The following is a 14,435-nucleotide window of genomic DNA, read 5'->3' as shown; positions in this document are numbered from 1 at the left end:
AAAATAGCTTTGTCATACCAAACAGTCAAAGATTTTGTGACTGATAATTCATGTTTTCATTCTACTGGTAAGATTTCAGCCTACAATTTGATCATGGGTTGAAATCTCCTGAGGCATCATTCAAGAGGCTTCTGTAATCTAGGGTTCCACATCCAGAAATCAGGCCTGATCCAGCTTCAAAAACTACAGGGGTAGGTCTGGTCCAGGGGTCTGAATTTGAACATCCCCAAACTCTGGTGGTGGTTCAGATCTGAAGTTACAGTATGGAGCCGTAGTGCTTATTTTTTTTTAAATGGAACGCTTCATGAATTTGCGTGTCATCCTTGCACAGGGGCCATGCTAATCTTCTCTGTATTGTTCCAATTTTAGTATATGGTAGGTAGACACAACAGCCAGGAAAGAGTTAAGGGATCCCCTGCCTCCTGGTATGGCTGAATGGGGTATTTTAAGGAAGAGGAAGTTGGGTATGAGGAGGCGTCAGTGGAAGGGTTTGCCCTCCTTCTTTATCCCTTCTCCCCCCAACCTGGTAGAGGCATCTCTGTAGAATATGAGCAGTGCTTTCAGCTAAGTTGTCTAATTTTGTGGTGTTTGTGACCTTTGTGGTAGTCAGTACACTTAAAAAGGGCTTGATCATGTTGTGAGCTTTCCTTCCTTTCTCTGGCTGGGGAAACAGCTTGCTGTAATCAAACCCACAAACATTCTTTATTATCTCTTCACATCAAAATTCTAGATGTCTAAGTATTGCCAACTCTAGGGGTTCAAAGATCATGAATCAGGCCCCCCAAATCATTAGTTTAGCATAAAAATAATGAGATTTTAAAAAATAATAAATTTAGAGATATTTTATTTACCTTCTTGTGGTTGAGCCTTTAGGGCTCACTTTTTAAGCTTTTTCTACAATATGATGATTAGAAACTTACCTTTTCAATGAAAGCTGAGAGTCACAGGACTCCAGGAGGTGTGGTTTCCTGAAAAACACCAGATATCCCAAAACTCATGATAAAACCATGGAAGTTGGCAGCACTGATGTCTGCACTGAGTCCTTGACACTGTATCTTTCTTAGTAAAGATATAGGCTCCTAATTTTAATTAAAATCCGGCTTTCCTAACAGAAAGTGGCAGGGATATGGAGATAGAGAGACCTTCTTTGGTGTGTGTAATAATTAGGTGAAAACTGATCATATTTGGCTTAGTCAACAAAATTGGAATAAAGAGTCTTAAATAACAACACCTGCCCTGTACTGATTAATAGGGCACTGCTGTGTAAGTAATCCTGGTGCTTACCTTTTGTAAATATTGCCTATTTTAAATCCAAAACCTCTTAAAACTTGGCAGCCATCCACACCTGTGGGATTTTCTATGAACCAAATACATGAAAATAACTTTACATAACCTAAGTACAATGACAGTTGTATGTAGATACGTTCCTTAATTTAGCAGAAATCTGAATCTAAACAAACCCATGCTTTAAAGTTTGGGGTGAGGTTTGAGATGGGAGAGGTAAGAAGGGAGAATTCAAACTTGTTCCTATTTACTGTCTTCACTCTCCTACTGAAGTGAATTGACTCCATCACTTGCAACTGGCTCATTACACCATATGTAACCTATGTCCGATGATAAACAGAGATATGTTAGCTCTCTGTGGTTCTAGTCTTACCCATTCCTCACTAAATTACAGCTTGGATTGAATTGATTTAGACTATACTATATTAAATCACTTTCTCAAGATATTTTATTTTTTGATCTTCTTTTTCAGGGTCATTAAAGTTTTAGTCTATCCTTTTCCTGATTCCTGAGAAATACAATATTATAGTTCCCTTCATGAATGTCTTCCCATTTTAACCTATCTGCGTTCATTTGTTCATTCTTTCTTTCTTTCTTGTTCTAAATGTACTTGATAGAGACTTCACTCAGATTGGATAATTTGGTCACATAAGTGCATTGGTTTATAATCATGGATCTAAATAAAGATATAGAAAATAGCTCCACCTTTTCCTGTAAAGTGATCTGAATTGCAAAGGATATAGGCGTATGTACAAATTTGTGAATTACACTAACTGCTATTTAAAAAACAAGTATTGTATGATCCATCCCAGGACCATGTGGTGGTCTTGATTAAGGTGTAATCTTTACAGAACTTGTCTGTGATTTCAGAATTTAGTGTTGAGGAAATGGATACTTATTTTTATATCTGTGAAGGGATGAGACATTTGAATCATATTCCCTTGTTTGTTTGTTTGTATTATTCTTATTCTTATTTATTATTCAAACAAACAAACCTAGTACAATAATATGACTGGGATCCTACTAAAAATAGTCTCCTGAGGGACATAGTAATAATGAAGTAGCTGTAAATTATGTCTCTAATTTCAACGAGGAGTTTGATGACAGCATGAACTATGGGTGACATAAGTCAAATCAACCTTTAATTTTAGGAATTTTTAAGTTTGTAGAATAAGTTTCTTTCAAAAACAAAACTGCATGGCCTCTGTGTGGAGACTGTAACAAGGGTGCCCGTTGTCATAGGGATATGTAGGAAATGGACTGGAACTATTTCACCATCTAATGAATCTCACAGAACATGAGGGTGGGGAATGTATTCAGTCATAACCCTTCTCCTGCCCCTGGAAATATCCACAGTCCAGGGGGCTACCTTGGTAGGTGGGGAGCCAGTGGAGCTGTTCACTAATACCTGCATCTGTGAAGCTGACAACAAATCTGGGAGGAGATAGTAGTGCACATCCATGCTGGCGTGTGCCCCTAAAGCAAACTGCGTGTGAGAATCAGTGAGACAGACAGACCAGTCAGGAGAGAAAAGTTCTGATAGTTTGGAGTAAAAACAAAAATTAAAGACTATTAAAAACTTCATAATGCACGGCTTGTTAAAGACTCCATCATCTCCAGAAAATTAGGGGTAATAATACAAGTTTTCTGCTAGGCTTTTTCTTTTCTTTTCTTTTTTCTTTTCAAATGCAGTGCTGTAATATAACACAAATGGACACCAAATGCTTGTTAATATAAGTTGTCATTGAATTGTTATTATTTGATAGGAAAAAACCTTTCATGCTGTTTTTATTCCCTATATAATCAAGTGGTGAACAGGCTGTTGGTTACTGTTTACCTTGGTTGCAAATATCTTCAGTGTTGCCAACAGCAAACGATTGCAGCATAGTTGTCTGTGCTAATGCACAGGTACTTCCTTCAACAGTGTGGAACAAAGGAAAACTAGGTGGTCTAACGTTGCTCTCTAGTGGAATAGATAATGTCTGCAATGGTCTAAAATGGTATCAGGATGGAAACTGCCACTAAAGAGTAAAGGGCCAGGACAACACCTCCTACAAGGACTAAACCTCTGTGAAGATCTCCTAACAGAGATCCCTCTCTCCCCCAGTGTCCCCTTTCAGGGAGTCAGGGGCAGATTGCCATCACATGGAAAAGGCTGTAGGGCTTGATCCCAAACCTGGTGGAATCCCTGGTTCTTCCTCAATGGCTCTAGCTCCAACAGACCCCCCCTGCCAGCATGGGAGCCAGGCTGCCAGGAGCACCCCTTTGTTGTCCTAGTTGTCCCCGAGACCCTTGAAAGGGTAAAAGATAATATGGCCTCGGCTCTATGTTCATTTTTGTCTAATTTCTGCAATCTGATGGGAAATGATGTGCATCCCTGCCACATCCATGACTCCCTTCCCTGCTCACCTAGTCTCATTCCCTTCCCTAGCACTCACCCTGAACTGTGCGAGTCCTCCATAGGGCCTGAAGTGGGGAGGTCTGTATCATAGAGGTGAGTTGAAGCAGGCATTTTTGTAATATTTTTATGAACCCTATGTGTGCCTCAGTTTCTCCTACACCTAATAGTATTACCCAGGGGGTGAAAAGACCTGTTTGCTCTTGGGGCATGCTAAGAGACATAGGTATGAATAATAATATGTTTTTAAACCGCGGTCAGATTCTTAGCTGGCATAAATCAGCATAATTATAGTGCCATGCTGGTTTAACCAGCTGACAATCAATCTGTCCCAGTGTCTGTCTCTGAAATTATAAAACTCTCAGGTCATTGAAATATTTCTGTTGATCTAAAACCTTATTTTTATAACAGCTGCATCTTGTCCAAATTTGACCTAACTGGCCCTTTAAGCTCTAGAGTTTTCTTATAAATTACTTTCTAACATTGGTCCAAATGATTGAAGTCCTTATTCAGGCAAAATTACTCAGTCTTCTGTGGGACCTATGCCTGATTCAGGATTTGGCCTTTGTTCCTTTCAACAGTTAAATGCATTTTCCATATGCTTTTGTGTAGAGGCTGGTTGTCTATTATCCCCATAAATAACAGGTATTGGATGTAATAATAGGTTTTGAGTTCTGAGGTATTATTTTATACATCAAAAAAGAAATTGTGAAGAAAAAAATTTAATTATGAGGGCACACGGATGAACAAACCATTGCCTTCAGCAGCCTTTCCTGCAGATGCTTATTTATTATGGAGAAATACTGATCTTCCTGTATGTGTGTCTTTAATTATTGTACAGTGTACATGGTCTTTGTTCTTCATTTTGGTATTTAAGTCTGTTAATTCAGTTTGGGTTTTCAGTTTTGTGGATGCTGAAAAAGCCTATATATCTGCAGATTTTCTTTCAGGTAAGAAGCTTGCAATGAATTTGACTGTGTATCTTTACCACTCTTTTTCTACAATTCAGCATGTTATGCGATCTGTATTTCCTCTTCATCCATGTGAAGAGCTCCCATTAATATCAATGGGGGGAAACTATGTGTGCACGAGGAAAGGCTGTCTTAATCCTCTTAGCTGCAGTGGGAATTTTCACTGCATATGGACTGATTAGTGCATATGACTTATGTTTAAAAGGCTTTAATCACAGCCATAAGGGCTAGAAATATAATTTTTCTATGTGTGAGCTTAGATGCTGCGGAGATGCTGATATTCACCCAGGAGAGCTTCCCCATCTTCAGTGGCAAGTGAATTTTTCAAGCCTTGGGCTTGTTAACCCCCGAGGGTGTGTCTGGGCTAGACCGAAAGGTGTCTTTTAAAAACATGTTAGAAAACATGTTTAACACCATAGTGTAGGCAACGCAACTGCTAGGGTTCATCTCTGCCAGCTAACACATGTTAAAATACAGCTTGTCCCGTGTCTACACCAGGGTTTTAAAATATACTAGTATGTTAACTAAAATGTTTTAAAAATATACCTAAGTCTAGATATAAATGATTTACATAATAATACCTACAGGCTCATTTGAGAGTGCTGTTCAATGCTTAACTAATGCAAAATTTCCTTTGCTTTTGTACTGATGGTTAAACCAAAACCTTAATTTCATCATAGTTTCTTCAGTGTGTTCAATTTACATACTGTAGAAAGATACTTGGAAGTTCATTAAGTCTGTGTTTTTTCAAGTTTATCTCTCTGTTACTTGGTGAAATCTGCCAGATAGTTTTCTCTTGCATTTAGCACTGGGAAGAGAAGAAGATAGAAATTTGGGGAGGCAAATTGGATTAATAGTTGGAGGCAGCCAGGTCTAGCAGTTAGAGCATGGGACTGAGTCTCCAGAGACTTGGGTGCTAATCATGGTTCTGACAATGGCTTGCTGTGTGACCTGGGACATGTTGCTTTGCCTCTCTGTGCTTTACTTGTCTTAGTATCCCCATCTGTAAAATGGGGCTAATAAAAATTGCCACACCTACCTTACAGGAGGGGTTGTGAAGCTTAATTTATTAATGTCTGTGAAGTACTTTGAGATCTTTGAGTGGAAATGCTTTATAAACACTAAGTATTTTTTATTTTGAGACTTAGTTACCTGTTGCGGTCTATGGGCCCCATTCTGAATCTACTCACAAATGCTCCCAGGAAGCTGAAGAGATTCTAACTCCCAAATTGGAAAGAAGCTCGAAGATACTTTATGTTACCTGGACATATTCACTGCTTCTGGATTGGGGGGGGGGGGGGGGGGGAGCAGTGATCTCAAGCCACTCTTTCCTTCCTTTGTGGGTGTTAGCCATGTAGATCAGTGCTGTGTGAAGACCACTACATATAGCATTACACTACACTGGCACTTTCCCTCCCCTCTCCCTCTCTGAGCTGTCCCCTTCACATTTCACGTGTGTGTGTGTGCTTGCATGTGTGTGTGTGTGTGTGTGAGAGAGACAGAGAGAGAGAAGTCCCCCCTCTTTTTTCCTCCTTATAATACACAAGAAACATGTAAATTTTGGCCTTTATGCCCCCAAATGAAGTCCTAGATAACTGGGCCCTGTGGCAGGACTTAAGAGTGCAAGTTACTTCACTGAAATACACTCAGATATCATATAGACTGTCATTTTAATTACTGTATGTTCCTATAAATGTGCGTGGTTATCCATTCAGACCTCTGTCTTTCATAAGAGCATGGCTATAGTTTGGTCACTTTTATTTTACAGTGCGCTTTCTGACTGTTGCTGGAATGATTTCTACACTCCTGACACAGGCTCTGCTGTGCAGTGTCTGGTGTCCTGTGGCATCTACAACTATCTTCAGTCTAGCTCCCAACCAGTTATTCACAATGGATGCCCTCAATGGTGCTGCTGAAACTGAAGATCCTAAACAAGCATCTACTGTTCCCCCTGGTCCAGACCTGGGGAGAAATGAAACTGATCCAGTCACAGATGTTGGAACTCAAGTAAGTTCCCAGCATGCTGTAACACCCCCAGCAACCTCTCTCTTTAACAATGAGGCAGGTGGAGTGGAAAATAACATTAACCTTCAAGAGCTGAAGCCCACTTCTACTGGCCCTATACAACCAGTCATTTCAGAAGTATTTACCAACACAAAGACTGAGAACACTTTTTCAGTAACAATTGATCCTAGAGGAGAGGAGGAAAACGATACCATCTTAATTCCATTACTTGGTGCTAATGAAAGCATTGTATTTGATGATCACTTTGCTTCTTTCTCCATTAATACACCAAAGGAAAACAGAAGTGCAACAGAAAAACAGTGCTTCTGTGACAGTCCTGTGCCTGAAGGACAAAAGGGAGAACGGGGTGAAAAAGGGGATCCAGGTAATTTTATCACTTAATGCCTTTGGTCAGCTACATTTTTCAAATGAGCTCAATTATTTCCTAGGTAAAAGCAGATGCATCAGTATCATGCTGAGCAACCACAACTCTTGATTCTATGTGCAATTCTAAGTTGGACATGTTGCTTATGCACTGACTGTGCATGAAACTACAGACAGAGGTGAAAGTAAGCCGGTACACCCCAGTAAGTAAGTTGTAAGTAAGCTAGAAGTAAGCTGTACTGGGACCAGCTTTCCCAGACGGCAATTTAAAGCCCTGGGGTAGTGGCGGCAGGGCTGCAGCGGGGATTTAAAAGGCCCCAGAGCTCCAGCTGCTGCTACCACCCCGGCCCTTTAAATCTCCACTTGAGCCCTGCTGCCGAAGCCCTGGGGTAGTGGCGGCGGGGCTCTGGTGGGCATTTAAGGGCCCTGGAGCTCCAGCCACCGCTACCCCCCATGGCCCTTTAAATCCCTGTCTGAGCCCTGCTGCTGAAGCCCTAGGGTAGCGGCGGTGGGGCTCCAGAGGGGATTTAAAGGGCCGGGGCGGTAGTGGCTTCTGGAGCCCTAAGCCCTTTAAATCTCCACCTGAGCCCTGCTGCCCGAGCCCTGGAGTAGCGGCGGCGGGGCTCTGGTGGGGATTTAAAGGGCCCCGGAGCTCCAGCTGCTGCTACCGCTCCAGCCCTTTAAATCCCCGCCTGAGCCCTGCTGCCCGAGTCCTGGGGTAGTGGCAGCGGGGCTCTGGTGGGGATTTAAAGGGCCCCGGAGCTTCAGCTGCTGCTACCGCTTCAGCCCTTTAAATCTCCACCTGAGCCCTGCTGCCTGAGCCCTGGAGTAGCGGTGGCGGGGCTCTGGTGGGGATTTAAAGGGCCCCAGAGCTCCAGCTGCTGCTACCGCTCCAGCCCTTTAAATCCCCACCTGAGCCCTGCTGCCTGAGTCCTGGGGTAGCGGCGGTGGGGCTCCAGAGTGGATTTAAAGGGCTGGGGTGCTAGCGGCGGCTGGAGCCCCGGGGCCCTTTAAATCCCCGAGGGAGCTTGGCTGCCGCTACCCCAGGGCTCGGGCAGCAGGGCTCAGGCGGGGATTTAAAGGGCTTGGGGCTCCGGCAGCCGCTACCACAGCAGAGCCCCAGGCCCTTTAAAGCTCTCCCAGAGCCCCGGGGTAGCGGTAGCAGCCAGGAGCCCCCAGGGCTCCTCAGTGATTTAAAGGGCCCAGGGCTCCGCTGCGGTAGCAGCAGCTGGAGCCCTGGGCCCTTTAAATCACGCCCGAGCCCTGGGGTTCCCAGCCGCCTCTGCAACTGATAGCTCGGGTGTGATGTAAAGGGCCCTGGGCTCTCAGCTGCCACTACAGCAGCTGGAGCCCTGGGCCCTTTAAATCAAGATGTAAAGGGCCAGGGGATTTAAGGCCATGCCTCTTCCGGTTGTCCTGCTCCCATGCCCCCTGCTCAGGACTCCAGTGTACCGGTAAGTCCCCTAACTTACTTTCACCCCTGACTACAGAATGTAAACAAAACAAAACCCGCCTTGTCCGATTGTGCCTAGCCACTGTAACACATGTCACACACAGTGTTGTGTGCTAATTTGGTATTCTTGCTGTACCTGCAATAGACAACTTCGGACAAGCTGAGGACCATCCTGATTGCACTGGCTTTTTTGTGTCACAACTCATGATGTTACTGATCACATGTATGTGCACGTGTTAGTTATAGCACACCTAGGATTGTTAATGGTAGCTAAGAAAAGTGCAAACCTTTCTAGAAGTATATGAGATTCAGCGTGATGAGTCATAATGGCTCATTTGGAATCATTGCTATCTGGTGTGTAAATAAACACACTTTACTGATACTTTAAATATGTATTTAAGGATTCTTCAAGACAAGAGCAATTGATTCAATAGACTGAAATGGCTATCATGAAGTGTTTATAGTCTTTCATGTAAACAAGCATTTAGGGAGTTACTAGATTGTAGCTTTTGGACCTTCCTAGCTATTACACTTTAACACGTGTAATAAATCCACATTTAGGAGCAACTAAGGTGCCATTAAGCAAATTTAGAAAATTTTCGGCATAATACAGGATAATATCTGGGCATATTCTTTTGTATCAGTGCAGTTTTTGTACTGGTTCTATTCTCCCCTTGATATATCAATTACGATAGCATAAAAAATAAGGGGATTTATCCTTATTGCAGCCAACAAGAAACCCTTTGGAATTGTTTTTAAAGATTACTCCACATGAACAGTAATTTCTTTTCTAAATAAAAAATGTTTCTAAAAAAACTTGTAAAACTTGTAAACTGGTAAAGTTAATGTAACTTTTTTGTCACCCCAATATACCAATTTTTTCTAATGTTGTATTCAAAAGAAAAATCAAGGATGACCCTATGTTTGCAAAACCAGGCTCTAAAAATTTACAAACACTTACTCATATGTGTCATCCCATGAGTAGGTAAATGTATAAAACTACTAATGTGTGTAAGCCTCGAGAGGATCAGGCCCCTTAGCCTTGATTGAAATCCTATATAGGTCATTAAAGCCTGCAAATGATTGCAGAATGGAACGGCTGACCATCTTGAATTGTGTAGCTCTTCCAGTAGCACCACAATTATGTGTTCTTTTGAGATGGCATGATGACCACTCCTAAACACTGTAGTTCACTATTTCGCATGAAACATTAGCATATCAGACTAGAGATGGCTCCAAACCACACCTCTGGATCTGGCACACTTAAATTTTGGAGAAGTTTAGATCCAGATTTAAACGTTGACCCATCTCTAAATTACATAATTTAAATTTCATCTTCAGAACCTTTAAAAACATAAACACATAATTTAAAAAATATGTCCTTAATTTAACAATTTTTTTTGTATTTTTTTTAAAGGCAGGGTAATGTATAAATGACAAATAGCATGAGGTGATAAGACTTTTCATTCTTTTAAATATTTGTCTATTGTAAAATATATCAAATGGGTAATTTTTCACATAGAAAACTTACAGCTTAGCTTTCTATAATCACACAGTATAGAATGACCATTATAAAATGAAAATGTCAAGTGAACATTCTGTTATGGAATTTTATGTTTGTTTGGGACATTCCACACTTGACAAAGAGCATATATAGGATGGTAATGTCTGAAATACAACTGTTTTCTTTGTAGGTAACCCAGGGAAAAAAGGACTACAAGGGCCCTTGGGAGAAACTGGACAACAAGGACGAAAGGGAGAAAAGGGTAATCAAGGATCCAAAGGTGATCTAGGTAAACCGGGGCCTCCTGGTCAGAAAGGAGAACAAGGTCGGTTTTCTTCCTGTACAAACAGCAATAAAGGTGATGCTGGAAGCACTGGTTCTAGAGGTCCTCAAGGACTTAAGGGAGACAAAGGTGAGTGTGGAAAATCGGGTCCAAAAGGTGATGTTGGACTGCGTGGGAGTCCTGGAGAAAAGGGACATGGAGGAGAAAGAGGGCAAACAGGTATGAGGGGACCAAAGGGATATGCAGGGCCACCAGGAGTCCGGGGGACTCCAGGTCTTAAAGGGGATGCTGGGGTTTATGGAAAAATGGGTCATCCTGGAAAACATGGACCATCTGGACTTCCAGGACGGAAAGGAGAAAAAGGACAGAAAGGAGACTGCAAAGAGAGTGACATCACAGCTTTCTCCGTTGGTCTTCAAAAAAGAAACAGCTTCCCACCACCAGGGTCTCCAGTGAGATTTGATAAAATTTTCCTTAATGAAAATGAAGCATATAATGTGGAGTCAGGTGTGTTTGTAGCCAGCACTGGAGGCATCTACTCTTTCAGTTACCACGTGAGTGTTTCCAGCAAATCACTGAGGGGTGCACTTTTCCACAATGGTAAAAGAATTCTACAAATGTCCAGTGTAAGACCTGTCAAACAAGCTGCATATAATGTGTGTCAGGTTTCTGGATCTATATTGATTCATCTTAATGAAGATGATAAAGTTTGGCTCCAGATTTTGAACGCATCTCAAAATGGCCTGATAGCTGATGAAACCACTGATTCTGTATTTTCAGGTTTTCTGGTATTCCCTGACTAGAAAATTTCAAAATCATATAAAATACTGTAGATGTAGTCCCTGCAGTACTTAAACATAGGAGCTGGGGACATCCAGCACTCTGCAGGATAAGGCACATATGCTGTGATTATAAACTGCCAATTATTGACAGTTTCAACTCAGATCACAAAGACAAATTGCTCTTGTTTGTAATATGTTACATATTTGTACATTTCACTCTATTTCATTTAACTTCAAATTCTGTTTATGGAATCTATGAATGTGTGTAATTTCTTTTTCTTCTACCTCAGCAAGGGCATTATTATCACTGTTGTGAATTGTTTATGTAGCACCAAAGTGTGTCCTGTGCATTTTACAGAAATTTAAAAGCACTCGTCCCTGCCCCAAGACGTTTACAATCAGAGAATCTAGGATCAGATTCTTAAAAGATACTATACTATAATATGGACAGCAGTGGGAGAAAGGGCACAATGAGAGCTGGTCCAAATGAGTATTTTTTCTAATCAAACATTTTAGCAGAAAATTTTTATTTCCATCAAAATGTTTTAGTTTTTCAATGTAAAAAAGAAAACATTTTTGTGACATTGCCTCTGCAAAAGGGTGTGTAAAAGGAAAAAGTGTGTGTGTGGGGAAGGCAGAAAAAACAGAAAATGTTTCAGTTTGTGAAAACTGAAATTGGGTTTTCTGTCAAAAATTTAATACATTTTTGTGGGAAATTTTGAAAAAAATAAATGAAAATATTTCAAAGTTTTCTGCAGAAAACAATTAACCACCCAGCTCTACCTTAAAATCTTTTTTTTGTTTTCTTTGTTATTTCATCTCATTACCTATTTTCCTTTGAATTTTTTATCCTGATGGATTTACTTGTTTCTTGCCGTTTGTCCATTTAGCATCCATTTTGTTTAATTCTTTTTAACAAAATCCTGGCCTATTTTCTACAATGTTCAGTTATTCACCTTTTTTTCTATTTTTTGTGCTTATTTTTTTGGGTCTGTCTTTGTGCCTGTAAATGCAATTTTCCAATTTCATTTTTTACATTTAGGTAACAAGTGGAAGTGAAACCACCTCTAGAGGAACTTTCTGTGTCTCCTTTATTGAACTGGCTGCTGGCATTACACCAAATATATTCAAACTGTTCAAATATGTTTCCAAAATGCCACCCATAGGCCTGCTCTTGCAAACAGCTCCTCTTTGGCATAGTGGTTAGTACTGTGAATAGCCCTGATAGTTATGTTCCCTGCCTCAGGCAGCAACATATATCCTGCCCTTTCCTCTCAGCCCTAAAGGCATAAATTACCCCCACAAGTCTTCTAACAGGGGTTAGGTGTGAGGTTGTAGTGGAAGAAAGAGCATCCAGAAAACCTTGTTCAAGTTCAACCAACCCCAAACACCTCTGAAAAAAAAATCTACCCGTGGAGGAAGAGGGAGAATTGGGAATTGCTAGGGGTGTCCCTTTTTCTCTCTTCCTGTCTGAAAGTCAAGGGAGGTGGACAACTTGCATATTTAGGGCTCACAAAGAGCTGATTTTGCCTTTAGGTTTGTGTTTCCTTGCTTTTATTGGTCTGTCACAATCTTTTAACCTGACCCTGATTTCGTGATGCACCAAAAACTCTTAGGGGCTGGAAGGAATGCAGAGTGGCCCTTAATGTTACTTTGGCATAACCTTGTGTACATTATTTGATCTTTATTTAGCTGGGCAAATAAACAATAGTTTGAGTTATTTTCTTCTGCCTTGGATTCTTACTGAGCCACACAACTAGCTAAAAAAGAGAAACATTTCTTTTCATACTAGGTAAAATAAGAAAAAGTTATTTTTTCTTGTTTTGCGGTAGCCTTAGTTTTCTTCACAAAGGGCTCTTTATTGGGATGTTTGTGATTAAACAGAGGTATAGGTTGAGATTTTTCAAAGATGAATAGGTGATTTAGCCACAAAACTCCTACTCATTTAAATGGGAATTGTGTTCCTAAATCTCCTAGTCAGCTTTACAAATCTCAGCTTTTCCCTGTGGAAATGCATGATGCTAGCAATGTCTGTGGGTATATACTTTAAGGCATTTCATGGCCTGCATGCATCACTTATATCAGTTAAATGTGAATTCTAAATTATATTAATAAAGAAAGTGATGTAAGTGAAGATAAACATTCATTTACATGCTCAGCCTTTGGGCGCTCCAAACTGTGCCTAAAATTCAATAATTACTGCTTAGCGTGAAAACAAAGACACATTCTGAGTTTTGCATCATGTGCAGTCGATTTACAGATAAAATCTCCCATTCACTGACCCACCTGAAGTTCTCACAGAACCAAGTAATAGTCTTTCAGCTCCCACACAGACAGCATTCAAGTCATTTACGCAAATACCAACAAGAGATTGAAGCTGTCTTTGTAGCAAAGATAATGCTCTAACCTTAACATGCACAAATATGGCATTAAACTGGAAGCCAGGAAAGAGTAGCTTTGGTGAATACACAGGTAGCATTGTAAATGGCAATAATCTTGATTTAAAAAGTTGCACTGTTGAATAAGTTATTTTGCTTCTGAAGGGTTCTGATTTGAAACCAACATCAGGATTTTATTACAGTACAACCAATTTGATAGCCGTTTCACGATGTGTAGCTCCTGACTGAACAGATGTGACAAGTTCTCCAGTGTAGGCCTGATGCTGCTATCTACTACTCATATACGCAGTCCCATTGACCCACATCCACAAAGGAATTTAGGTGCCTAAACCCTGGATTTAGGCACTGCTGAGATCTGCAAAACCCATGCTTGGCCGCTGCATAATCCTGTAGGTGCCTGAACTCACTTGGTGCCTATGTTTTTGTGATAAAAGTTCCCTAAGCACCTATGTTTCTGCCTCTGGGCACGAACACAATGCCTCACTGGATGCCTATCTCCAGAGCCGTAAGCCCCAGCGTGATCATCAAACCAGGGAAAGATATCTTGCCTTTTGGGTCTGACCTGGTCGGGCATGCTCTGACCGCATCTAGAGGATCAGGGCCATCCAAAATCCAGGTGTTGGTGGTTGATCTGAGCCATTGATATTAGTGGGACTACTTGCAAGAATAAGGATTGGAAGAGCTGGTCCATGATAATTCACAGAATAGAGATCAACTGGTGCAGCTCAGGCTGCAATAGACCAAGCAACCTCTTACGACCATTGTACTGTGCAGCCTGTTCATAATAATATGTAAAAGGCTCTAAAAGGATTTGCTGTCCCACTATTATACATTTGATATTACAATGCTGAGTCGTTAAACAATGGAAATAATTATAGCTCCTGCCTTCCTTTAGACACTGACACCGTAAGGTTATTTGAACTAAGTAGCTTTTTTTTTTTAAAGGAAGCAGAAAGAAATGAGTCATCAGCTG

At 41.0% G+C, this 14,435-nt stretch overlaps 1 protein-coding gene and 1 non-coding gene across 2 annotated transcripts in view; one reads left to right on the top strand and one right to left on the bottom strand.

Moving 5' to 3' along the window:
• Positions 1-286: 286 nt before the first annotated feature.
• Positions 287-391, bottom strand: LOC114020255. The gene has a single exon (XR_003565108.2). It is a non-coding gene; the product is annotated as a U6 spliceosomal RNA (small nuclear RNA).
• A 6,036-nt stretch (positions 392-6,427) lies between these two features.
• The window catches only part of OTOL1 (otolin 1), a 29,340-nt gene continuing 21,332 nt past the window's right edge, over positions 6,428-14,435 (top strand). The window contains exons 1-3 of the mRNA XM_043522540.1: positions 6,428-7,042; positions 10,189-11,069; positions 12,106-12,265. Coding sequence (XP_043378475.1) covers positions 6,445-7,042; positions 10,189-11,069; positions 12,106-12,265 — 1,639 coding nt within the window. The 5' untranslated portion in view covers positions 6,428-6,444. The remainder of the gene's footprint in view (positions 7,043-10,188; positions 11,070-12,105; positions 12,266-14,435) is intronic.

This window comes from Chelonia mydas, chromosome 9 (genome assembly GCF_015237465.2).
Source record: "Chelonia mydas isolate rCheMyd1 chromosome 9, rCheMyd1.pri.v2, whole genome shotgun sequence".
Taxonomy (NCBI): domain Eukaryota; kingdom Metazoa; phylum Chordata; order Testudines; family Cheloniidae; genus Chelonia; species Chelonia mydas.
Note: the sequence above shows the minus strand (reverse complement) of the source record. Positions and strands in the feature narration are given on the sequence as shown.